The sequence below is a fragment of the Clarias gariepinus genome, chromosome 28 (genome assembly GCF_024256425.1).
Source record: "Clarias gariepinus isolate MV-2021 ecotype Netherlands chromosome 28, CGAR_prim_01v2, whole genome shotgun sequence".
Classification (NCBI taxonomy): Eukaryota; Metazoa; Chordata; class Actinopteri; order Siluriformes; family Clariidae; genus Clarias; species Clarias gariepinus.
The window spans coordinates 1,809,031-1,836,204 of NC_071127.1; the positions used below are offsets into that span (position 1 = coordinate 1,809,031).

The 27,174-nt window shown below is 41.0% G+C and overlaps 1 protein-coding gene across 1 annotated transcript; it reads left to right on the plus strand.

The window, feature by feature from the left end:
- tcf20 (transcription factor 20) lies at positions 1-26,125 on the plus strand. The gene is made up of 6 exons (XM_053490209.1): positions 1-508; positions 3,603-11,363; positions 11,723-11,816; positions 12,317-12,366; positions 21,524-21,615; positions 25,054-26,125. The coding sequence occupies exons 2-5, from the start codon at positions 4,497-4,499 to the stop codon at positions 21,587-21,589; spliced, it is 7,077 nt and encodes a 2,358-aa protein (XP_053346184.1). The 5' UTR covers positions 1-508; positions 3,603-4,496; the 3' UTR covers positions 21,590-21,615; positions 25,054-26,125.
- Positions 26,126-27,174: the final 1,049 nt, after the last annotated feature.

A 27,174-nucleotide genomic window follows, 5' to 3' on the forward strand; every position in this document is an offset into this window, starting at 1 on the left:
AAGGGGGGAAAACTGTTAGGACGAAATCATCATGTCGTATCCGTTATAAAAGCGCGCGCGTGTGTGTGTGTGATATGAAAGTCAGAAACATTTCTCCTTGTCCGGTATGTATTAAAACAACAAAAAACGAAAGAAAGAAGGAATAGAAAAGAAAAAAGGAAAGCAGTGCATGTAATGTTAAGCAGATGTATATAGGTGGGTTCACCTAAAGAGAGAGAGAGAGAAAGAGAGAGAGAGAGAAGGAGAGAGAGAGAGAGAGAGAAGGAGGGGGCGGGGGTGCGTGGACCTCACTGCCTATGGGACCTACAGGCACCCCGATAGGGCTCTTGTTTATTTTAGAACAAAAGAAAAAGGGGGATTATATTAGAATAAAAGGCCCGGTGCGTGTGCGGGAGCGCGACGGGCCTCTCTGACACTCTGTCCGCCGCCGCCTCGGGAAAACGGTGACTGAAACGCGGCGTGGCTTTGAACTCGAGTCCGGGGATTTCGCCGCGCTCCGGGCCTCCAGGTATGCGCGTTCACACAACGCCGCTTTTTCACACAACAGCAAACCTTTACTGACTAAACGGCTAGCCGAAAACACCACTGTGCATGTCTTTTTTCCCCATCCTGTACTGACCCATATTCTCAGGAAAAATAATAATGATAATAATAATAAAAAAACTAAAACAGCACAGCGATGACTAAACCTAGCTTAGCTGCATCAGCTTTATTTTTCATCATCATTACTCCCTTGTCTTTCCCTTGTTGTTATAACATGATCATGTAACAGTTAGTCAAAAACACGACGTTTTATTTGTTAATAAGGCGCTGTCTTGTTTTCTTTTATTAATACTATTACTGAGGAATTTAAAATATGTAGACATGTACACTGTCGATTCGGTTGAGTTGTAGCTGCATTGTATTTAGCGTCTGCACAATAAGCACAGTGATGCTAGCTAACCTGCTAATTAGCTAATAATGCTAACTTATGAGGAACAGTGTTGGGGTAGAGGATGGATGGAAGCAAGGAAGGGGCAATAATGGTAAAAAAGAGAGAGGGAAAAAAACAAGCCTAAAATTCTGAGGTAATTTTCAGAAAAAAAAACCCAAAACAAACAAACGCTTTAGCAATAAGGGGGTGTTACTGGAAATGGGGGGTAGTTTTAGCCAACTGTCAGGATTAGGAATGGGGTAATAGTGTGACAGGGCATTATTGAGAAATGGTTACTATTATCCAGTTAATTATTTATTTCCAGCTGAGGGAAGGCTTAGTATTGGAAAACGGTGTAAGTGGACAGTTATTGTTTTTACTATTATTATTAATTGTGTAGTATGTTTTAAGACATGCTAAAGGTGATGCATTACAAAGGGTATTTTGAGATGTACTGGGTAGTTTAGCTGCTTTAGTACAAGAGACTGTGCATAATCGAAATAAAAATAAAAAATACAGTGCTGTCCTATTAGTCAAGTGGCTTTTTTTTTCTCACTGAAATGAAACAAGGTTCCTCTGGGAACATGGTGCTACTTAACTACCAAACATACCTCAGAGACTACCTGAGACTAAAGGATTTGAAGCGCCGTATGTTCGAGCAATGTGAAAGCACTGTATCCGTGTTGGAATCTGGTCTAAACGCGATCCGTTTTCGAAGCAGGACACTGTTTAGAAGGCAGCATCATCATCATAATGGGTAATAGTAAGACCGGGCGTTATTGAAAACTTGTTTATTTTAAAATAAAATGCCGAAGGAATGGTTAGTGTTGAAAAACATAATAGTGTTGAGTCTAACATAACATTTTGTGATGTTTTATTATTAAATATTAAGTATGTTTTAAGACGATGGAAAGGTGGTTAATTACTAAGGGTATTTTAGGATGAACGAGGTCATTTAGTTGCTTTAGTTAAAGGTAGTACTAGAGAATGTGCATTAGAAGGAAAAAAAATACAGTGCTGTCCTACTGGTCAATAACCATTGTCAAAATTTGGTTGTTTTACAGCCAGTACAGTTCACACTGAAATTAAAGGTTCCTCTGGGAATGTGGTGCTACATTACAAACGTATCTCGGAACAGACAAAATTAGACTGCTTTTACACTACCAACAAATATGAGTTCCCTCAACGATGGTGTGCGGTTCGTTCGAGTAGTTTGAATTGTGCATTAGTGGGGGGAAAAATACAGTGCTGTCCTACTGGTTTAAGTGGCTATTTAATTTGTTTGTTTTTACCGTTTTCCAGCTGGTACAGTAAACACTAAAATAAAACAAGTTTCCGCTGGGAATGTGTTTCTACATAACAAACACTTGATGACGAAGTGCGGTACGTTCAAGTAGTGTGAACGCACCGCATCCGTGTTAGAAGCTGGTATGAACGGCTAACCTTTCCAAAACACGGGAGAAGCGGGACGTTGTTTAGAACACAACATCAGCGACATTGATGCATGTATCCCGGCAACATGCTGGCATTTCATCCTTGGAAATGCGTGGTCATGGATGATGACAGAGGAATGCAGGCGAGACAGGTGGTCTTGAGATTTTTCTCCACCATATTAATAATAATTTGTGTTTGTTGGTGGATCCGCAATCCAGCTAGGTATAGGTGTAATACCTGTATTGTATTGTATTGAGAGTGCATGGTACTCTTGACAATGCATTTCAACCCTGTGCGATTCCAGCTGTCTTTTAAGTTTATTACTTGAGATGGTCCAGAGTAAATCTTGTACTATAACAGAATGTGCAGGAGTGTGTTAGAGCAATGATTATTGATCCTTAGGTTTCCGGCCAAGAGTTCTCTCATTCCGTCACTACTTACTAATATAAATATAAGTAAAGATAAAGAAAGTAGGGTAACATGACGTGTATAGGAGCATTTAACAAAGTCTATTTACCCTTCAATAATTGCAGCTATTAACCTTCGTTTAAATAATCGTTTAAATAAAATCTGTTTTCGACCACAACAATTAGAAAATTGAGAAAATCTTTAAAAGTTTATAGAAGATTGATCCTCAGTGAAAAAAAGCTCTTGGCTATTGTCGTTCTAGTGCAGAATTACTGTAGCAGCAAGGCAGTAGCCATAAAGTAATCTGCATTGTATACCACACAATGGACACATGTCACGGGGCAGGTTCATGACTAATGACCCCATTAAAGTGCCAAAGCTGCTCATTAGGGCCTATGCTAATCAAATGCCCATTCTCTCTCTCTCCCTCTCTCATTTTCTACTTCATCATGTCTAAATTAACATTAATTCTTCAAGTCTGACTACTTAACTTTCCTTTATATTGCACGACTTTACAATATGAAGAGAGAAATTAGCTACGTTGCAATCAGTGACATTACAACAACACGAAATAAGGACTGGTGAGTTTGTGTGATGCATATAATTAATTATTTTAATTCAGCTGTTTAGGACTATGTTGTGAATAACCTTTGTTAGTTCATGTTTGTTTTAAGAGTAAATGCCATTGAAATCATTTAATGTTCAAACAAATGTCAATTATGTTGTTGTTAGATGCAGTTAATAATCTGTTAATATCTAACTAGTTTTTCTAAAAACAAACAAATTCTATTTACGAATAGTTAGGGAAACGGTACTAATTTTCTCTTTTTTTTTGTTTTTGTTTTAGATATCTTGCTTATAAATGATGGAGATAAAATGGACATAAGGACCATGCCAATCTTAAAGTTTGAAGATGTGGTAACGAAATCAGGCTGAGGATAATGACTGGGACGCTACTGGACTACGTAATGAGAGAACTCTAGTCCAAAACCATTTTTTTTTTTTAAATGTCAAATGTTTGTGCAAAGAAGACAACTAGGGACCAGTGATTTTTCTTTTTATTCCAATGAAGCTGAGGAGATGAATAGTGTTAAGCAGAAGATGAATGAACATACAAAGTATTAATCCTATAATAATAATAATAATAATAAGAAGAAGAAGAACATTAGAGGAATCTCACGCCATCCTGATGAGTAGTTTTGCTGATGGTTGTGTTTTGCTGCATGAACTTTAGTTATACTGAGATTAAAAAAATAATAATAATGGCTAAACTGACATACTATTGACTTCTTCAGCACAATGGAGAAAAATTAAAACCGCACTTTTGGTTACACTCCCCCCACCCCCCCAGCACTTGGCCTTTTTCTTGGCTAAGAATTCTCTGCTACTCATGTCATTTTTATTTTTTGCACAAGGAAATATCTAGTGCCAAGGTGGTATGACTACAAAGTGGAAATTATGACACCAGTTTATTTGAATGGATGTGACTGCTGCTAGGTTTGTCACCATCACATCCTTTGACTTTTACATCAAAAGATTTTTTCTTTTTTGGCTTTTTTGTCTTATTACTCTCTCCATTGCTGCTACAGTTGTGATTATTTTTACCAATCAGCTATAACCTCCTGTGCAAACTTTTTTTTTACACAATTTCAGCATTCTGTTTTGTTTTAACATTTTAAAATTCGTCTTAGTATTATTCAGTTGCTTACCAAAACACTAAAAATACAAAAGAAAAAAAAAAATGCAGAACTTTTCCAACAGTCCTGCGACTCTGCCCCCAGGATTTCCTAGTAGAGGTGGAAACTTGGTTGGTTCCCCATATCCACCCCACATATCAGATCCTCAGATATCCCCAAGGAGTATTGAAGATTATGCTGCCATGCAGCAATCGCAGTCTATCCTTCAAAGCCATGGGCAGCACCCACATCTGCGTGGGCAGCAACTCCCTGGACAGGCATCCCATATCCATGCCTATGGATCCAGGAGAGGTGCTGGAGAGCTACCACAGGCTACTGGAAGCAGTAGCAACTCTTACCGAAAGGATAGTATGGATTATTATTTTTCAGTGAGTGGCCGAGACAGGAACAGAAGAGGAGGAGGAGGTTTTGGAGCTGGGTTTGGGTACTCAAACATGGAATACCAGTACAGACATGTTTCTGGGTCCGGGCCATCGTCTGGCATAATGTCCCCTTACTCCATGGACTACAGCACCAGTGCTTCTACTGGTAGTGGCAGTGGTAATAGTAATAACAGTGGCAGTGGTTCATTTTCACCCACACAGCAATTTAGTTTGGCTCAGAATGCATCAATGCAGCCGGGTTCAGGTGGTGAAATGCACCAGCGTCAGCACAGCCAAAAATATCCGTCACACCAGGGGTTACATCAAGGTCATCGGGCCTATTCCCTGTCTGGGCACAGAATACCGTCCCACTTTGGGCACTACCCTTCTCTAAGTGTGCCCACAGCATCAGGTGGAATGTATAACTCTCCACCTCAAAGGTATGAGATAAGCAGTGCAAACATGGACTCCAAAATCAGCTCACCCACTCACTCCAGTCTAAATGCCACTCCAGGTCCTGCAGCTTCAACCAACTCTGGGCATCAAGAAAATGCAGGCCAGAACTACTCCTCTTCCGTCCATCCTCCTTATTCACCTCAGACTATTCTTCCCAAACATGCCGCTCGTCGCACTCCTCAGCACAATCTTGGAGCAGCCTTTGATGCCCCACTGAAGGTACAGCATGCACCTTCTAGCCTTGCACACCCTAAAAACCATCAATCAATAGTGTCATTAAGTCCTGCTGCACCACACCATGCCTCTCAGGACATTTCCAAATCTCCCATGCTGTCCCAAAACCAGCAGACACAAATTAATCAAAATTTTAGCCCAATTTCTAATCCATCTCCTGTTCAGTCAGCTGTTCACTCTCCCAGCTGCAGCTCTTCTTCTTCCCCACTGATGGGTGTTTCAGAAGGGCTGGGCAGTACTGCATCTTTGCACTCCTCAGTTTTAAATCCCCGCAGTAGTCACAGCCATATAAGGGCCCAAAGTACATTGCCGCAGCTTAGCCCAACTCCTAGTTCTAATAGTAGTATTAGTAGTTGTGGTAGTGTAGTGAGCTCTGCTGTTAATCAGACTAGAACAGGAATGGGGCTTCGGGGTGGACAACGGGAGGAAACCTCATCCCTGTACTCACAAGACAGGCTCTCGCAAGACCCTGGACTAAACAGTCTAAATGCTCTCTCATCCCAAGTGGCTAATTTGCCCAACACAGTACAAAACACGATGTTAACAGACACTGTGCTCTCTCAGAAGAAAAGAAGAGATGGTACAACTCAACCTCACTTACAGCAGACAGGGAGTAATCAGCAGAAACAAAGAAATGCTACTGCTGCTGGTCGAAGCACAGCAAATGAGGAGAGTGGAGATGTTGGGGCATCTGAGCCAGAGGAGGCAAGTAAGAATCACAGTGACCATTCAGAACATGAAGAGGTGAGACAACCAGACAAATTTAGCACTGATTCTAAACCCACTAACTACTACTCGGCAACCCTGAATCAGACAAAGACTCAAACAGGACAGAGTCATCCTGGTCGGCATCCACAAACGGATGAAAGAGTTACAGAGGGGTCTGTCAAACCATTATTTAGTCAAGGTGCAAAACCTTTTTTACAGATTAAGGCATCAGAAACCCAAAATCTATCATCCTTGTCTCCACCTTCGGTTCTTACAGAGCCAAGCCCAAATGCATCTTCTTGTGCACCTGTTCCCTCAGCCTCATCATCGGCTCCATCCTCTCCAACTCATTCTGTACAGTCAAATTGTGTAATTGAACCTGATCTTGGTCACAGTGATGAAAAAACTGGACTTAAGGAGAAAAATACTTCAACTACGAAGGATGAAATAACCACAGTTAAACATGAAGAGCCTTGTCATCAAGAAATGGATAATGGAAAAAATACTCAGACCTTGGCCACTGTAAAAGTGGAACAACCAGGTCCAGCAGAACAAAATGAGAATGAGAAGGAAAACAAGAAAAACACTCAGCATTTTCTTAATAGAACTTTAAACACTCCAGAACAGTCCAATGCTGGTGTTGGTGTTATTGTTTCTACACGCTCTGAACAAAGTCCTGAAAGACTTAAGCAAACAGAGGTTACATCTCAACAGGGCACTTCGTCGGGCAAAATAAGCTATTCTGAGGAAAAACATTCCATAAATGCATTTAGGGATTCTGCGAGTCAAAATGGAGAGGGGGATATGGGTATGGAAACATTCACAGCACACTATGATGTTTCCCTTAAAACTGAGTTTGGGCAAAACATGTCTTCAAATCACTGTCAATCTGGTTCTTTTAAGTATTGCAATCCAGAAATGCCATACAACGCTTGCATGGGTGCAAAGAACAAGGTCCGAGCTGGACCAGGGATAGGTGCAAACCGATACCAAGACTACCATCAGTCACATTCAAACTTTGGTTATTTGTCTAGAAAAGATGTTAGTGTTTTAGGAGTTACGGGAAAAAGCGGAATAGGTTTGAGAGGTCAGGATAGTAATTCGCAGTTGCAGCAGCCATATCCCAGTCTTTTACAAGAAGTCCTCCAAGGCCATCACTTAGATCGGCGCTATTGCCGTCCTGAACAAACATCTGGTAGTCCTCATCAACCTCAAAATATGTCCCAGCATCATTACCATACTAGATTCCCCTACTGTGTGACTGATAACTTGAGGCCACATGGAATGGACCAGTCAGCAATTGGTAGTGCCAATATTCATCAACAAATTACCACAGTAAAGCATTACTCTCAAAATCATGGACCAGACCATGATGTAGGCCTTGGTCTTCTTCATCCCTCTTGGGATTCTAAAACACAAAGGTCTAAGGGGGATCAAGGAACTTCATCAGAGAAGGGCACAGTAACTGTGTCTCCCAGCGATCCCACCCATATACAGCAGCTATCGGATACTTCAACAGTAACTCCTCCTACACACATTAACTTGGCAGACTATTCTTTGCCCCACAGAAAAAACACAGGTTTGGCCACTCCACCTTCTGCTGTCCAGCAGTTGCTTTTACAAGAATCTGACCAAGAATTGTCTCGTAATGCTGACTCCTTAAATCAGACCCAATCCCAGATGTCCATATCTTCAGAAAGGCGCTCTGTAATCTGTGATGTATCTCCATCACGGCGGACCACTTTAGAGAAGGAAAGAACACACAGTGGGACCTCTGGATCCTCAGTCATTCAGCATCCCTCCTCATCCTCTATATTGAGTGACCAAGGGTGCACTAATGTGGATGTAAAAGATGAATTGGAAAAAACTCCTAAGATAAATCCCAAAGAGTGTGGAAAGCAACTTGGCGATGGTCACAGTGTGATCTTACCTAAGGACAAGCCTAGTAAGTCCTTGCATGCACCAATAGAAATTAATTCTGACTTGCATAGACAAAGTGGTGCAAAAGGGATTATAGATTCCTCGAACAACGCCTTATATCACTCAAAAATTTCCTCTAATCCCCTATCATCACCACCTAGATGCAAGCCTTATTCCCAGCCTGTTGATGGAACATCTCCTGGTTTTCCTGCTTATGGTTTTAGTGATGCAGTGGATGGGACCAAAACAAATACTCACATCCCTTCTCCAAATTCATTACATTCACTATCATCTCCAAGTCATATCTCACCGTCGGTAAACAAATTACAAGCCTATTCCCACCATGTTTCTCTTCAACACACACATGGCATCAGCGAGCGATTTGACTGGTCAACCAGCAGTAATAGAAATAAAGATGTTTCCATCCATCACAACTCTACCCAAAACCCTGACCAAAAGTTGGCAAGACAACACTCATACCCTGGCTCTCAATATGATGTGAAAATGTGGGAGTCCTATGCTGAAAGAGAAGGGACGGGAAACCAGCAGCTACTGTCTTTGACTTCTTCTCACAAGGCAGTTGACAACGTACCAATTAGTTTTCCCAAGCCCCTGGAGGCAGGAAATACCGAAGATTCAACAAAGTCATTCCATCCACCTCCAGCTGCTGGTTCAGGCAGCAGCAATATTAATCCAAGTGTTCTCCAAGGACAGCGGCAAGGCAAAATTGGGGGGTCAGCAGAAACTAACCCATTAATGATGAGGAGGAGAGTTCGCTCTTTCATTTCTCCAATTCCTGCCAAAAGGCAATATCAGGATTTTTCTGGCAACAGGGGTGTGACATCTCACCACTCACCGGTAGCCCATTCTGAATCTAGACCCTTAAATGACAATGATTCATGCAGTGCAGACTCTCGTCCTAAGCTAGCTTCTCCCAACACAGCGTTTCATTCTCCAAGTGCTAACTCGCCCCCACAGGCTAAAACTAAATTTCTACCACCAAGAAAAGGACGGGGATTAAAACTAGAGGCAATAGTTCAGAAAATTACTCCAAACAAAAAAGCTAATTACAGTAATAGCCACACAGATGCTGACTTTTCAGAGGTATCACGTTACAGTTCTGAAATACCTGATTCAGAGATTGGAGCACCCTTCTCTAATGTCCCTCATAGAGAAAGTGGTTGTTTACCTTACCTTGATGAAGGTCACTCATTGGATGATCTTTTGCCCTACAGAGCAGAAGATGCCTATTCTTGTGATTCTCAAGTTCTTAAACAGGGTGTGACTGGGTCTACTGGTGCCACCCTGAGAAATATCCCAACCGACTTTGACTTTGGATTAGGTGCTGCTGGATCTTCAGGCCCTGGGGCTGATGAAGTTGATAAGGATGAATTTACATTATTAGGACCCCTTCCCCCACCACCTCCACTGCCTCGTCCTGTGCAAGGTTCTCCTCCTCCGTCCTCATCTGCATTGTCTGATATACAACAATTCACTAACACCTATCAGCAGCTGGAAACGAGACGAGGTGAGCAGTCTGCTGCGAACCTACTGAGGCAGAAACTTCAGGAGACTGGTATGGGCTTTGAGGATTATCCTGGAGGGGATTTTTATGGAGCAACCCCACCCCATGGTCAAAGTCCAGGACACCACCTACTCTCCAGACCTCCACAATGTGAATTAGCCTCACCTAGAACAGCAGCATCAGATGCCAAACTACAAGAGAACTTTGTTCCCAAAGGTTATTTCCCTTCAGGCAAAAAGAAGGGGCGACCAGTAGGAAGTGTGAATAAGCAAAAACGTGTGCAAGTACAGAGTACCACTTCCAATGTAATGTCAGCTCCTCATACTCCTCCTGCTGGTTCTCTTGCTGCTACTCCTCAATCAGCATCAAATTCCAGCATGGCAGGAGAAACAGTTATACCACCAACTTTACCTGAACAGAAACCTTGTCCCTCGCTAGATGTTGCTACGGAGAGCCAACCAGTAAAGGTGGAGATAGAGGGTGAGGATAACCAGCCAGATTTGGATGTAAAACCTATAAAACACAGGCAGAGAAAGGGAAAAGAGGGAAATGAAGGTGCTCCCTCAAAAAGCAGACAGTGGAGGAAAGGTAGAGGTATGACCTCTAAAGAAGAGCTGGATCCTCAGAATGTTGCTGTGGGAAATGCAGGGACTTTGCAAGGTACTAGGAAAAATGTTTTCTCACCATATGTACATGTTGAAAGGAAGATAACTGAGATTGGAGCTGTGTGTATGGTAGTAAATTCTGAAGATGAGAAATCCAAAGCAGGAGGCAAAAATAGTAGTTCTGGTGGTGATGGCCTATCGACTGTTTCTTTGATATCTCAGATGGTCAGAAAAGAGAGGGAAATTGAAAGGATGCAGGAAAAAGGAATTGATGAGCCGACTGATTCAGTCATGCAGTCAGGAAAGTCTCTTCCCTTAACTGGATATGTCCTACCAGGCCCCGTGATATCTGAGACTGGGCACACAGGTCGTTTGCTGTGCTGCCTCTGCCAAAAATGGGCAAATTATAAAAATCTTGGGGATCTCTATGGCCCCTTCTACCCGGCTGATTATGCTGCCAAATTCCCGAAGAACCAGCCCCAAATTCGGCAGATCTTGTCAAACACCCCTGGGGCAGGTAATGCAGGGTCGAATCCATCTTCTGTATCAACAGAATTAACTGTCCCAGATATTCAGTCTGTTCCAGATATCAGTTCAGCAGACACTAGTTGTTCAGTGAGTCAAACTACAAACCCAGTATCGCCTGCAGTAAGTGAAAACCTTCCTTGTCTCAGTACAGCTACCAAGGCAATGGAGCAAAACTGGAATCTGATACCAGAAGGGGCATTAATTACTTTAGACCCACCTGAACTAGAGAACGAACTGACCGAAATAAGGCAACAGAAAGCAGAGGATGTGCAGCAGCGACCACAGCATCGAAAGCTGACTTCCCATCCACGGTTCAAGAGAAGACACAAGTCTAGTGAGGATATGCCCCGCACAATTCCAATTAACAGCAAAGCTTCACTGCCTTTCCAGCCTCCACCACCCAGCCTTGATTCCTTGGGACCTTTGGCTCAACTTGCTCAGCTCCCATTGGTACCCTTGGATCCAAAGGAACTTTGGGTCCATGAGAGTTGCATTGTCTGGACAAGTGGTGTTTACCTGGTCAATGGGAGATTGTATGGCCTCCAGGAGGCGATCGATGGTGCCAGAGACACAGTGAGTTAAAGTCCTGTTTTATCTATATGCTTTCCATGGTTAATTCAAGAAATGCAGCTGGCCTCGTCTGTCACGTTACCCTCTAATAATCAAAATAGATCGTACACTCTGTACTAATTTTAATTATAAGTAATTTGGGTTAAAACATAAGAACATAAAAAATGAGAGACACATTAGCTATAATTAGGTCTTTACTGTTTTTACTGTTTTACAGAATGAAAATGATTTTCCATTGAAACAAATGGGCAGCTGTAGTTTAACTGTAATTAGATACCAATTAAATAGCATGTTTCATACACTTTCCATATGAGTATTGACCCTGTATACTGAAGACCATATCTCCTGTTTATCTTTGTCAGAACTGTTCTCATTGTGAAATGGCTGGTTCCACTTTGGGTTGCTATAGTAAAGGCTGCACACTGAGGTATCATTACATGTGTGCTGTGGAGGCAGGTGAGGCATGTCTTTTCTTTTCTTCAATATGTGTATTCAAGCCAAGATACATTACACAACATTTTATAATTTTTATGTATTTACGAACAAAAAGCAGGTATTGCGTGTTTCCTGAGTACTACTTTGGTCAGCATAATGTTTAAGGTAGCAGCATTAGTGTGTTTTTGTGTAGTAATATATCCTGTCAATTTCCTGCCCATTGTTACAAGAGGTAAATTAGGTGTGGAATAATTTTTTCCTGTTACAAATAATGAGGCAACTCACGAAAGCATTATGGTACACAATTAGATTTCCAGATTAAGAGGCAGAAAATCAAGGGCTGCATATTTGTCTGCCAGTCATAGACATATCAGTAGAATAGCACACACAGTTATATTGCTAATACGTCATGCAACCCTGTAATCCTTGCATTAAACATCAACACTGCTGTTAGATTCCTCATTCTTTTTAAAGAAACATATACTTAAACGAACTGGACTTAATTTTGTTTCTCTTTTAAGACTGCTTTCTAAATGAAGATAATTTCTCCTTGAGGTGTCCAAAGCACAAGGTAAGAACAATATCTTGTCTTTTTGCATAAAAGCAGATTGACCTTTATGTATTGCATATATTACACACACCCATCAGCCATAATATTAAAACTACTGACAGCACAGTTAAATAAGCCTATGGTTATTGCTCGACTAGGCGCTTTAATTGCACTATGGTCCTTGTCCCAATATACAAGCACGTCAGGGCAGTTGATTTATTGGCTGAATTATGTCTGACTCCGGTACAGTAGGTGGCAGTATGACCTGTTTCAAGAAATTGGTTAGCATGTTTTTCCTGTACTTAGTGGGTTCCCTCTGGATACTCCTGTTTCCTCTCATAGACCCCAGTCATGCAGATTAGGCTAATTGCCATTTATAAATACCTTGTAGTATATTAGTGAGTGTATGTGCCCTACGATGTATTGGCACCCTGGTCAGGGTGTACCCCGCCTAGTAGGGATGCACGATTCCTGACAAAATGTGAAAACAAAAATGTTTGTTTTTTTCTCTTCCAACAAAAAACATTGATTGCACAGTGTTGTCTGCACAGGACTCATAAATAAAAGTCACCTATAACTATGTTAAATATGTGAAAATTTTTTAAACATTTAGAATATTAACAATAATACTTTACAAAAAATACCTAATTAAATTTTATTTGTATAATGCTTTTAACAATTGCCATTGTCACAAAGCAGCTTTACACAATCAAAATAATTATTTAAGATTGTATGGAATGTGAATGTGTATGAATCAAAATGGTCAGATAATCCCTGGTGAGCAAGCCGAGGGCGACAGTGGCAAGGAAAAACTCCCTGAGATGGTAATAGGAAGAAACCTTGAGAGAAACCAGACTCAACAGGGAACCCATCCTTATTTGGGTGAAACAGAAGGCAGGAATTGATCTGCATTCATACTGTGTGTTAGGTGGCAGGCAGTTCAGTTTAAACCGTTGATGTTAATTGATGTTAATATGGAGGTCAGGTAGTTATTGGAGGCTCAGGTAGACTTTTAGGAAATTCCAGTTCTGAATTATCGAGCAACTGCACCCAAGTCAAGTCCTCAGAGAAACAGCTGTCAACACCAGTCGAGGCCTAAACAGTCTTCATGGTAGAGTAAAACCATCCCCAGACACCAAGTGCATCCCAAAGGCACACACGTGAACAACATGTGTAGCTCGACAGAGAGGGGGAGAGAGGGAAGAGAGAAAGGGGGAGAGCAGTAGAGGAGAGATAACAGTTAGGTATGGTCGAAGCCACAAAATGTATTATAAGTGTAGAGTGGAAGCAGAGATTCCAGCAGGACTAACTATAACAGCATAACTAAAAGGTAGAGCCAGAAGGAAACATGCATGAGAGCTCCCTGAGATGTAAAGCAAACCATCACTTCACCATCAACAAACCTGAATGATCAATGAGAGTGGGAAAGACAGCATCTATACATACCAGTTCACCTAATACTCTGTCCATGAGTTGCCCAGATCTGCTATTTTACCCAAGAAAAATCTATTTATAAAAATGCTAGATTAAATAAATAGGTTTTTAGATTAGACCTAAACACTAGGCTGTCTGAGTCCCGAACACGATTTGGAAGGCTATTCCATAACTTTGGGGCTTTGTAAGAAAAAGCATTGCCCCCAGCTGTCGTTTTCATAATACTGACAAGCAGCCTGCATCCTTTGATCGAAGTAGGCGTGGCGAATCGTAAGACACTAGCAGTTCACTCAGATACTGCGAGACCATTTAATGCTTTATAGGTCAAGTAGTATTTTAAAATCAATGCGAAATTTTACAGTGAATGAAGTGAAGATAGGATAGGTGTGATGTGCTTGTATCTTCTGGTTCTAGTGAGGACTTTCACTGCTGCATTCTGGACTAGCTGAAGCTTGTTTATGCACCTAGTTGAACAACCAGAAAGTAAGGCATTACAATAGTCCAACCTAAAGGTGATAAACGATGCAGAAAAACTAGTTCATGCGTTTAGCGACAATATATTCCTTATCTTGGCAATATTCCTGAGGTAAAAGAATGCTATTCTGGTAATATTATCTACATGAGCTTCAAATAAAAGGCTGGAATTTATAATCACACCAAGGTCTTTTACTGTTGCACTTGATGAAACAGAAAGGCCATCTAAACTTCTGTCTTGTCAGGATTAAGCAGAAGGAAGTTATTTAGCACCCAATCTTATGTCCTGCACACATTGCTCAACTTAAGTAAGCTCAGTAAGCTGTTTTTTTCTCAACTGGTTTTGTTGAGCATATACAGTAACTGTATGTTGTCAGCATAACAATAAAAACTAATACCATGCTTAAAGATTATGTTGCCCAGAGAACCCATGTAATGGGATAAAGGCAGTGAGCCTTAAACTGAACCCTGTGGAACACCAAACTCCATTAGAGAAAATGCAGAATAATCACCATTTAAGTCTACATACTGATAACAATGGGTAAATTAGGATCTGAGCCAGGAGAGGGCTGTACCGTTAATTCCTACCACATTTTCTAATCTGTGAGAAAGAATACTATGATCATTGGTGTCAAAAGCTGCACTGAGGTCGAGTAATACACGCATTGATCAGAAGCCAATATAAGGTCATTTACTACTTTAAGTAGATAAGAGTATCAGCGAGAATTAAAGGAAAGGTGTACAGTGGTGAGACCAGCGATGCTCTACGGCTTAGAGACAGTGGCACTGAAGAAAAGACGGGAGGCAGATTTGGAGGAAGCAGAGCTGAAGGACAAGGATGGATAGGATCAAGAATGAGTTCATCAGAGGGACAACCCATGTTGGATGTTTTAGAGATGTTCAGAGGAGAGCTGGTGAGTATATCGGTAGAAGGATGCTGAGGCTACACTGCTAGGCTACAGAGAAGCAGCACTGGACTGTTGCTCAGTGGTCCAAAGTACTTTTTTTGGATGAAAGAAATTTTTTTTTGCCAGAGTCTGGAGGAAGACTGGGGAGAGGGAAATGCCAAAATGCCTGAAGTCCAGTGTCAAGTACCCACAGTCAGTGATGGTCTGGTCACTGACATGGTGCCATGTCAGCTGCTGGTGTTGGTCCACTGTGTTTTATCAAGGGCAGGGTCAATGCAGCTAGCTATCAGGACATTTTGGAGCACTTTATGCTTCCATCTGCTGAAAAGCTTTATGGAGATGAAGATTTCATTTTTCAGCACGACCTGGCACCTGCTCACAGTGCCAAAACCACTGGTAAATGGTTTACTGACCATGGTATTACTGTATTCAATTGGCCTGCCAACTCTCCTGACCTGAACCCCATAGAGAATCTGTGGGATATTGTGAAGAGAAAGTTGAGAGACGCAAGACCCAACACTATGGATGAGCTTAAGGCCGCTATCGAAGCATCCTGGGCCTCCATAACACCTCAGCAGTGCCACAGGCTGATTGCATCCATGCCACCATGTAATGAATCTGAAATATATGAAAGTCTAATGTTTATCAGTACATTACAGAAAATAAAGAACTTTATCACAATATGCTAATTTTTGAGAAGGACCGGTAAATGCTGTTCTGAGTGTCTTCTCTAAATGGATTCTCAAAATAAATATTATAATCTCCAGCAATTAACGCTTTGTCTACAGAAACGACTAGGTTTTAGAGGGAATCTGCAAATTCACAAAGATAATTGGTGTAATCGACTGAACTTTTAGTTCTCCTTTTATGTTACTATAGAGAACTTTAAATACATTAATATTTGTGTATAGTATTTTTTGTACAATTTTTAAGTTTCAAGTTTTATTGTCATATTCAGATAACAATGAGGCATCATTACCGTAATGAAATTCTTAGACCAGTGTTCCCCAACTTTACATAAACAATATATATATAAAAATATAAGAAAAGGAGAAAAGAAAAGAGGGGAAAAAAAACATTTCAAAGGGATTTGTATGTGCAAGTAAGCTAAAGATAATTTAGTATTTACATATAACAGTGCAAGATGCAATGAAGTATTTTGAATATATATTTAAAGTGGAATTGTTTAAAATGACATTGTTAAGAGTCCAGTAGTTGTGGTGAGTGTATATTGCTGTGTGCAGAATGTCAGCAGTTCAGAAGCCTTATGGCTTGTGGATAGAAACTGTCTCTGTATCTGCTGGTGCGGGTCTTGCCCCGCTTGCCCGACGTCAGGAGCGTGAAAAATCTGTGGCTGGGATCAGAGAGGATCCGCTGCGTCCTCCTCCTATAGCGCTGTCTGTAGAGGTCCTGCATGGCTGGCAATTCAGTCCTGTTGATGCGCTGTGCTAATCTCACCACCCTCTGCAGAGCTTTGCGATCGAAAGCATTACAGCTGCCATTCCAGGTGGTGATACAGCCAGACAGGATACTCTTGATGGTGCATTGATAGAAGTTTGTGAGTATCCTGGGGTCCATGCCGATCCTTTTCTGGCGCCGCAGGAAGAAGAGCCGCTGTCTTGCTGCTTTAGTGATCACACCCATGTAATGTGACCAACTCAGATCCTCGCTGATATTGATGCCCAGGAATCTGAAGCAGCTGACACTCTCCACCTCTGCTACCTCGATGTGGATGGGGGTGTGGCTTCTTCCCTGCAGTCTCCTGTGGTCTACGATGAGCTCCTTATTCTTGCTGACATTGAGCAGCAGGTTGTTGTTGTGGCACCATGATGTCAGGGCACTCACCTCTGCCCTGTATGCCGACTCATCTTCATCAGAAATGCAGCCGATTGTGGTGTTATCTGCAAATTTGATGATGATGTTGGAGCTATATGTTGCTGTACAGTCGTGGGTGAACAGGGTGTACAGTAGGCGGCTGAGCACACATCCCTGAGGGACACCGGTGCTGAGTGTCCGTAAGGATGAGGTGATGTTGCTGATCCGAACCACCTGAGGTCTGTCTGTCAGGAAGTCCTAGGATACAGCTGCACAGGGAGGAACTGATGCTCGGGTCGCGGAGTTTCGTGACCAGTCTGGGTGGTATGATGGTGTTGAAAGCAGAGCTATAATCAATGAACAGCATCCACATGTATGTGTTCCTCTGGTCCAGGTGGGAGAGGGCAGTGTGAAGTGCAATTGCTATTGCATCAACAGTAGATCTTTTTGGCCTGTAGGCAAACTGGAGCGGATCGAGTGAAGCAGGAAGTAAGGATGTGATGTGAGCTTTCACTATGCGCTCAAAGCACTTCATGGCAACGGAGGTGAGTGCTACTGGGCAAAGTCATTTAGGCAGCTCACATTCATTTTCTTAGGGACCGGGATGATGGTGGTCCTCTTAAAACATGTTGGGACAGCAGACTGGTGCAGGGAAAGGTTAAAAATGTCTGTGAAGACATCCGCTAGCTCGCAGGCGCATGCTTTAAAGACACAACCTGGGATATTGTCTGGTCCAGGAGCTTTCCGTGTGTTTACTTTCCTGAAGTATTTACACACGTCTGCCTGAGATATCTGAAGAGGGCAGCTGTCCTCTTCCAGTGAAAGCTCCTGAGTTAGGTGGTTATCAAAGCGTGCATAGAAGGTGTTTAGCTCATCAGGTAGAAAAGCAGTTACCTTCCCCATTCTGCAGCTCTTCCCCTGTAGTCTGTGATGGTCTTCAGTCCACTCCACATGTTCCTGATGTTAGAGTTGCTATAGCAGGATTCCACCTTTTCTCTGTACTGTCCCTTGGCAGTTTTTTTTGTTTTTTTGAGTGCATACCGGGATGATTTGTACTCACTTGGGTCTCTGGATTTAAAAGCTGCAGTCCGCGCTCTGAGCACTGCGCAGACCTCTCCGGTAACCCATGTCTTCTGGTTGTTCTCAAGATGTTCTCACCACGTGTTGGAAAGTTTACATGCTGGTAAAACTTCAGCAAAACTTTCTTTATGCTGGCTTTATTAAAATTGCCAGCCACGATAAAAGCAGCCTCCGGGTGTAACGTTTCCTGCCGGTCGATAACATCAAACAGTTCATCCAGTGCGCGCGTGATGTCGGTGTGTGTGGGTATAAACAGCAGTACAGAATATCGCCGAAAACTCCCTGGGCAGATAAAAAGGTCTGCATCTGACCATGAGATGTTCAAGATCAGGAGAGCACCCCGATTAAACTTCCTGTACATCAGTACACCACAATTTGTTGGTCATTACACACAGGCCACCTCCCCTGCATTTACCCGAGTATATTGTTTTATCCCAGCGGTGAATGGAAAGTTCCTCAGGGACAATGGCCGAGTCGGGGACGGAAGGGTCCAGCCATGTCTCTGTAAAAACAAAGACGTTGCAGTTCTTAATGTCCCTATGAAAGGTTATCCTGTCTCTTAGTTCATTCTGCTTGTTTTCCAAAGACTGGACGTTTGCTAGAAGAATGCTGGGAAAAGCAGTTACCTCGATTAACTTGGCCTCTTCTGAGACTATGAGCTATACTACAAGAAATGAGAGCAGCAATTTCCCGAGTAGGATGGACCCACCCTAACAGGCCAGATTTGCCCTCAAAGTTCTTCCAATTGTCTATGAAGTCCACATTATTTTCGGAGCACCACCTGGACATCCAGCAGTCCAGCGACCATAACCTGCTGTAAGCTATGTCGCCACTTGGGATGGGGCCAGAGCATACCACTTCATCGGACATCGCCTTCACTAGTTCAAACATCTCTGTAAAGTTACCCCTGATAACCTCTGACTAACAAAGGCGTATATCATTAGCTCCAGCATGTACCACTATCTTTGAGAACCTGTGCTGTCCTAGAGCTCTAAGATTACCTGCTATGTCCGGTGCTCTGGCTCCCGGTATACACCTAACATCTGCCGCTGGCACCCCCAAAGGCCTAGCTAATTTTGCGTGCCTAAGTATAGAGGTTTCTCAGCAGGTGCGTCACTGAGGAGAGCAAACCTGTTGGACACATGAAGCGTAGAGGGCTCTAATGCCGGAGTCGGGGGCTGGTTATTTCCGTTTGCGGCACCAGACTTTCCACTAAGGGAATAACGCTGCTCTTGTGCTCTCCAACCTTCTCTAAAGTCTGGATGTGCTCCTCTAACGCTAATATCTTCTCCGTCAAAGTTCTCACTAACACACACCTATTACAAATAAAATTACCACTAACGATGAAGGAAGAATGTCTAAACATCCTGTACTGTACACACTATACAAGCTAAATATTGTCCATTATATCGTACCTGAGTCGGAGTTTAGTTTATTTGGAGCTAAATTCCTTTTATTGTTCTTAGATGAAGAAATTCTCCAAAAAACGGAAAAAGCCGAAGCCCAATAGTATTAAAAATGTAAAAACTAGTTGCTATTAATATTATTATTGTATAAAGGGAAAATCTTTATAATTTAAACGCTAATATAAACACGAAACTTTCGCTGCAACGATACAAAAACAGGAAGCTACAACACCAACAGGAAGCCTCTTAATCCTAATAATAATACTAATAAGTGGTATTTGTGCATTTTGGACACTCGGACAACTACCGACCAACTAATAATTATTATTTAAATAAAATAATAAATATAAGGTAAATGTAACAGTTAAATGATTTATTAAATACATAGTTTACGGTGTAGAATTTATTGTTGCCAGAGGGTTTATTGCTCAATCTTAACACACCTACAGTAAACTCGTCTGTAGCTGTGTGTATGTGAGAGACATTTACCATATGTTGATAAAAATAACACCAATGCATATTCAACTTATGCCATGATAAACACAAGAACCGAAGAAATTGCAACATCTCTATCTCACCTATATGGTTTCACGTGGTGGCTATAACTAAGTTATTATTAGTGTTTTGTGTTACACTGTTTGAGTAAAACCAGTGACCTCGACTGATACAGCAATCCAGGATTGTTGTCAAGTAAATAAGTATACTCGCGAATGCAGGGAAACACATCCAAGTGAATCGCTGTCATTCAGAAATGAGATCGCATGTGTGTGAAACAACTTTGTAATTATTTTTTTATTAATCGTGCTGCTCTACCGCTTAATGCCCCTGTCACCTTGTATAGCAGGGGTACTGAGCTAAAAATGTAAGAAGATCCTGTCATTAATTTTTTTTTTTTGAGCTGAAATCTAATGTTTGTGTTAAGATTTAGATCTCTATATACATTTATTCTAAGTCGATAAAAAACAAGCCATTTAAAATTCCTTGAGCATTTAAGTAATATTTGTCAACTGTCAGCTACAATGTCCTTCTATATTTTCTTCTGTGAAATATAGAAGCAATTGTTTAAAAAAAGAGCTCAAAAAATAAAGATGAAAGGACTCTGGTTGCTCTGTCACTCTGGGCACTCAGTTTGGTTATTTTACACACCCCCACTTTATACTTCTGCTGGTATGACTGTACTAATAACCTGTGTTTTATTCCATTGTGCTTCACATTACTATTTTTTATTATCACCATGGTTTCATAATGTATAAGACTTTTTTTTTTTTTTTTTTTTTTTTTTATAAATCCTGCAGGAAAACTCTACATTTCTTGTCTTGGACTAAGACATTCTGTCGGTTCTGTTTCTTCCAAACACTCTGTCTATACGTGGTAAATTATAGCATTGATTGGCTCTGTTGAGTCATGCATATAGCCAAGCCCACCTCGAGGAAAAGGTGCTAGATTACTGATTATATTAATTATTCTTATTTGCCATAAAAGCGCATCAGGGTTGGGACAGATTCGAACCATGTGTGTGATTTAGTGATGCCTGCTGTATGGAGCAGGCTATAAAAAGTGAGAGAGATGCACATCATGCACACTGCACTGCCGTATAGTTAGTGGCTTCTTCAGCTGTTATGCATTTTGTTCGACTTCTCGGGGCAGGAACAGTGGAGCATGCTTAGCATGCCTAGGCCGATTTGTTTGTCTGATTGAGTCATACATGTCACTGGCTCTTGACTGGCTCTTGACTCCCAAATGCATTGTTCGGTTCGAGGTCTTAACTCGGTCGCCAATTTTCCTAGATCTCAATCTGATTGGACATCTGTGGGACAAGAAGTCTGATCCACCTTGCAGCTTGCAGGACTTAAATTATCTCCGTCTAATGTTTTGGTGCAAGTGACCAAAGCAAACTTTCAGAGCTTACGGGTTCCAGCCTTCAATGTCTCAGTGCTGTTTTGATTGGTAGCACAAGGGGAATTACACAATAGTAGGCAGGTGGTTTTAATGTAATGGCTGATCTTTGTGTGTGTGTGTGTGAGAGATTTCTTTATTTATTAAATAATTATTTCTGTTTAGTTTCCTCAAAACGGTAGGCCAGCCAAACCTGCAGCTGCAAACCAGGAACAGTCAGAAAGAGGCTGAAGACACTACGCACACAATCATCAAATGTTAGTACAACTTTAAATCTTCTTAATCATTTTTTTTTTTTGTGAGTTAATGTTATTTTTTTAATTAATATTGCTAAATAAAGACCCAAGTGTTACCTCTTCTATATTTCATTACCTGAGATTGAACTAGTTCCCTGGCACGGTGCTGGAATTCCTGTGCAAGGTTGTTTTAGATTTGAAAATAGATTGTAATGTGTTTGTGACAGCAAGCGTACAGTCATGATACATTAAAACCCAGTCATGTTTTCAGGACCCAGAAAAGCTAAAAGTACTGAAAAAACAAGTTTTTAATCAACATTTTGTGTTTTGCTTGAGTGTCTGTGTGTAATGAGCTTTGTGTATGTACACTTTTTACACAATAATCATATTAAATAAAAATGTAGCAAAACCAGCACATGACAATTTACAGTATTAGAGTATAAACGCTGAATGTTTTTGTAATCCTTTACTTAAAAAAGCGTACCAGCGATCAAGCTTAAAAAGATGCTATAAAGTAATTAATTAAAATATATATTTTTTTATTATATTAAAGTTAGTTCATTTTATAGAGAAAGTCTTCACCAAGAAAATATTACTTTGCTTCTTGTTTGCTAAAATAAGTGACATTCCAACTCTGAAACCCATGTATTACATCACACAGACCTATGCTTACATTGAAGATCAAATAATTAGTACACTTGTTCATTTTCAATTAACTAATTCCTTCCATTTATGAGCCCATTTATTTGCTTGAACTTGTCAGACGCAGTTTTTTTTTTTGGCACCAAGCCCTGAGCTCAACCTGTTTTCCAGGGTTTACTTTTGTGTGTTTGACATAAGAGCTGAAATGTACTTGTCATGAGTGCGGTTGTTCACATAATTGCCCTATATATGATGCAAGTTACCTGAGTTTTTCGCACACAGGAGAATTCTGTCAGATAAAGTAAACAAACATGGTTACACTTGAGGAGTGTAGCCTCCATGTTAACCTTTAAGAAAGTACTTCCCTCCTGCCAGCTCTTTTGACATGCATGTCTGTGACTGTGTAGTGATGGGTAGAGTAATTGCAGACCTGATCACACAACTTCACATGCTTGCTGACTACACCAGCCCTACGGTTAACATTGTGGGCACGCTATGTTAAGTTCTGAGGATATCCGCAAACTACGCACCAAATGAAGGCAGTATACGTGATTGGCCATCATTCTTGAATTTACACAAAGTTAAAAGCAAGTATATTTCTGCCCTAAGGAGAAAGAGCTTTTTAAGGTGTAGACTAAACTTGTACATTGATCAGCCATAATGTTATGACCACCCACCTAAGTAGGTCCACCATTGCCACCAAATAGCCCTGACTTTTCAATGGATGGACTCCACCAGACATCTTTTTATTTTGTTTGGTACCAGGCACCAAGCCGTCTGTAACAAATCCTTTGTCATGTAAGTTGTGAGGTGGAGCCTCCATGAATTGGACTTGTTATTCCAGTACATCCTATTAGGTCAAGATTTGGAGAATTTGGGGGCATAGTCAACACCTTTAACTCTGTCATATTTATCAAATGGTTCTTGAGCAGTGTGTCAGGGTGTATTATCCTGCTGAAAGAGGACACTGTCATCAGGAAACACCATCTCCATGAAGGCGTGTAACTCGGTCTGTGTTCAGGTAAGTGGTACGTGTCAGAGTGACATCCACAACAAGGGCAGGAGCCAAGGTTTTCCTGCCGAAGGCGCATTGTTTCCCCTGATCATACTTGAGATGTTTCTGCAGCTTAATTGGAGTCCACCTGTGGTAAATTAGGTTGATTAGAAATGATTTTGAAAGGCACACACCTGTCTATATAAGGTTCCACAGTTGACAGTTCATGTCAGAGCACCAACCAAGCATAAAGTCAAAGGAATTGTCTGTAGACCTCCGAGACAGGATTGTCTCGAGGCACAAATCTGGGGAAGGTTAAAGAAAATTTTCTTCTGCTTTGAATGTCTCACAGTGGCCTCAGTCATCTGTAAGTGGAAGAAGCTCGAAACCACCAGGACTCTTCCTAGAGCTGGCCGGCCATCTAAACTGAGCGATCAGTGGAGAAGAACCTTAGTCAAGGAGGTGACCAAGAACCCGATTGTCACTCTGTCAGAGCACCAGAAGTCCTCTGTGGAGAGAGGAGAACCTTCCCGAAGGACAACCATCTCTGCAGCAGGCCTATATGGTAGAGTGGCCAGACCGAAGCCACTCCTTAGTAAAACGCACATGGCAGCCGGCCTGGAGTTTGCCAAAAGGCACCTGATGGACTCTCAGACCATGAGAAACCAAATTCTTAGGTCTGATAAGACTCTCTGGCCACTCTACCATATAGGCCTAATTGGTGGATTGCTGTAGAGATGGTTTCAAAAAAATTAATTTCATCAATTTTTGAGGGCTGTGACATAACAAAATGTGGGGAAAAAGTGAGCGCTGTGAATACTTTCTGGATGCACTGTATATGGCTTTGTTTTGTCCACATTGTATGGTGTGCACCAAAATATACTGTACTAAAACTTCTGTATCTTAGATGCATATTTGCATTTATCAATGAAGCAAAGCTCCAGCCGCACATGTTCCCAGTAGTGAAAAGAAAGTTGTGTTGTGCATTTGTTGTTGGAAATAGTCTCTCAATGGAGGAAAAAGTATTCATAGTTGAGTATTATTTCTGCTCATAAAGAAGTGGTCATGAACCGAGGGACCGAGTTTGAAATAGGTGGCAGAACGATTCCTTCCCGTATCCGTCCCATTCCTCCGATCTCACACCCTCTGATGCCTACTTGTGGGGAACGGTAAAGGAGAGCAGGTTCACCTGTGAAGATCCACGAAAAACTGTTCCTGCATTACACAAGCAAATTGTCTCCTTTACGGGAGTGTGCAGCGACCTTTGTTCCGGGAATCCGGGTTGAGAATCTGTGTGAATGATATGAACACTGTCTACGTGAGGCGGTGTGCACACAAACTCCGAACAGTTTATGCATACCATTGTGAATCAACACTTTAATAAAATGTATGTTAGTTTCTGTATATGTCATTCACAGATGACAAGGTGATATTGTCTTTTCACTTCAGTACTGTATATTTTGGCGTATACTGTATTCTATACGTTTTATTTTTGTGGTTCTTAAGATTTTAAGCAGTGTAGCTTAATTCATCATTTGTAGCTAAGAGACAGACAGTGTGATTTTACACATCACGTTACATTAAATCAGGTACTTTTGTGTTTATGTACATAAGTAAGCAAGCTAGTCTATAATCAAGCTTACAGTTGGGATGAGTGATGATCAGATAAATCTGCACAAGTGCGTACAGATTTAACAGGCTAGCAAATACAGATACTGAGAGTCATGCTATACTGATTCTATTAACAAAATTTTTTATTTAAATGTTGATTGTCCTTTATGGGTGTGTCTGATCGTTTTTTTTTGGGCATTCTTTTTTTGCAGACAGCGAGGATGATCGAGCAAAAGGATTGAGACCAGCGCTTTTACAGGCCTTGATTTTGGATCAACTGATCGGAATGTAAAAACTATAAACTTTCTTTAAAGAATACAAAGAAAAGGAAAAAAAAAACTTGTGACAAAGGAAAAAAAAGTTTTGTTAATAATCTACCTGTATCATGGGAGACATGTCTGAAAGAAAAAAAAACAAACAAACAAAAAAAAAACACTACAACGGAAGGAAAGAAGACGAAGCTGGACTACAAAAGCATTCATTTTTCATTTGAGTTTTAATTCCACTTAAAGCTCATTACTTTGTTTTACTCAGCAGCGTTTTTGGGAACAAGAAGCCGATGTGTATTATTACTATTATTATTCAAGTATTTTTTTTTTTACCCATTTTTGATTTTAAAGCAGTATTTTACTCTTCATCATTTATGCCTCCGTTAACGGCGTCATTCCTTCACACAGATGAAATCTTGTTGCCACGGAGACATTGTTGCCGTGGAGAACGGACATTTATTGCCTTTGAAGGTGTGTGTGAGCGAGAGACCGAGCGAGCAGAGCCTCTGATGTGCCTGTGTTGTTACATTTTCATGTTTGAAATCTTACCCTGTTCCCTACATAGTGCACTATTTTTATTTTATTTTCTTCTTTTTGCGCCATTTTGTAGAATACAAAGTGGAGAATATTCAGTGCACATGTGAAAACCCACAATGCACTGCAGGAGCTGAGGGTACAAATGATGACTGTGGCATACCCAGAATGCCTTGCTGTGCTTGTAGGGAATTAAGGCACCATTTCAGACACAAGAAAAAAAGAAAAGTTAATTTCCAAGTACACGCAAGTGTGTGTGTGTGTGTGTGTGTGTGTGTGAGTGAGAGAGAGACTTCTCCATCCGAAACAAAATGTTTGTTGCCATAGAGATAAGGATGAAAAGGTACATTTCATTTTCACCTGCTCATTTTTTATTCTTGTAAAAATTGAAATCATGGGAAAAAATGACTATGAAACATGTTGTACTACAAAACTGTTGATATGTATATGCTTCATCAATACAGGAAGTCCTGAACATTCAGCCTGTGTATATGTGTGTATGAGAGAGAGAGACTGACTGACTGTGACCTCATGCAGTTCCTGGGTTGTATCTAACCCAGAGAAAGCACGACAGTTAATGTATTGTCAGGTTTATTTATTTTTTTTAAAACTGCAAAAATGCAGGCGGCTCCTGCTACAGGCTCGGTGTAAGTCTTGATTTAATACCATGTTAAAACACTCAGGAGTTATTAAGAAGAAGCATAGACAGCCGGGGCATTTCTTAATTTTGACTTACCTGGTGGACTTGTAAAGAGTCTGATATTTAAACTAGACAAAAAACTTAGATTGAGGCTCTGCAGCTCCATCAGCAGCAGTGTTTAAGATGTACCTAGCATTATGGTGCCAAAAAAAATGGAAAAGTGCTTGCCTTCATTATTTTGTATAGCAAATGTCAATTTCAGAGATACAAAGTTACAAAGAAATGTATATAAGAGAATGGATGGGCTTCACATTTACGCTTTTTACTGATTGTACTGTAATTTGTTGACCGACCTTCTCATGGCAAAACACAGAAGAAATACAAAATTTGAAATGTAAACATGGGAAACATTTCACATTCAGGTAATTCCTCATACATGCAGTGCGCTATGAGGAATTACACTGCTGTTATTTTACACTTCCTGACATTCCTGTCAGGCAGATCACAGGTTCATTCTTATCCTGGATGGTCTTCTCCATCTTCTGCGGGTGCTTCTGTGATGTCTCTTCCACATCGCATCCATGGCAGCTGGATATTTTAGAGAACTGGTTCATTATTGGTTGATCGAATTCTTTAAATATTCTTGTTTATTTATGACCTCAAGATTTACCTAAGAGCAGTTTACCAAGTCAGAACCAGGAAAAAAAACTATCAAGCCTAGTGCGTTGAAAATATGAGTATGTCTGAAAAGTTTTGACAGCTGGTCCAACCATTTTGCGTGTAATGATGTATACAATGAGTTAACACTTTGATGTTTAGGAATTATTTAACAGGAAAGCAATATGGTATGTGACATAAGCAACTGCTAACATACAAAAGAGCAGACAGTT

Coding starts and splice junctions, on each gene's coding strand:
- tcf20 (XM_053490209.1), top strand. CDS start 4,497: ATGCAGAACTTTTCCAACAGTCCTGCGACTCTGCCCCCAGGATTTCCT. Junction 11,817..12,316: donor CATGTGTGCTGTGGAGGCAG/GTGAGGCATGTC, acceptor TTCTCTTTTAAG/ACTGCTTTCTAAATGAAGAT. Junction 12,367..21,523: donor TGAGGTGTCCAAAGCACAAG/GTAAGAACAATA, acceptor ATTTCTGTTTAG/TTTCCTCAAAACGGTAGGCC.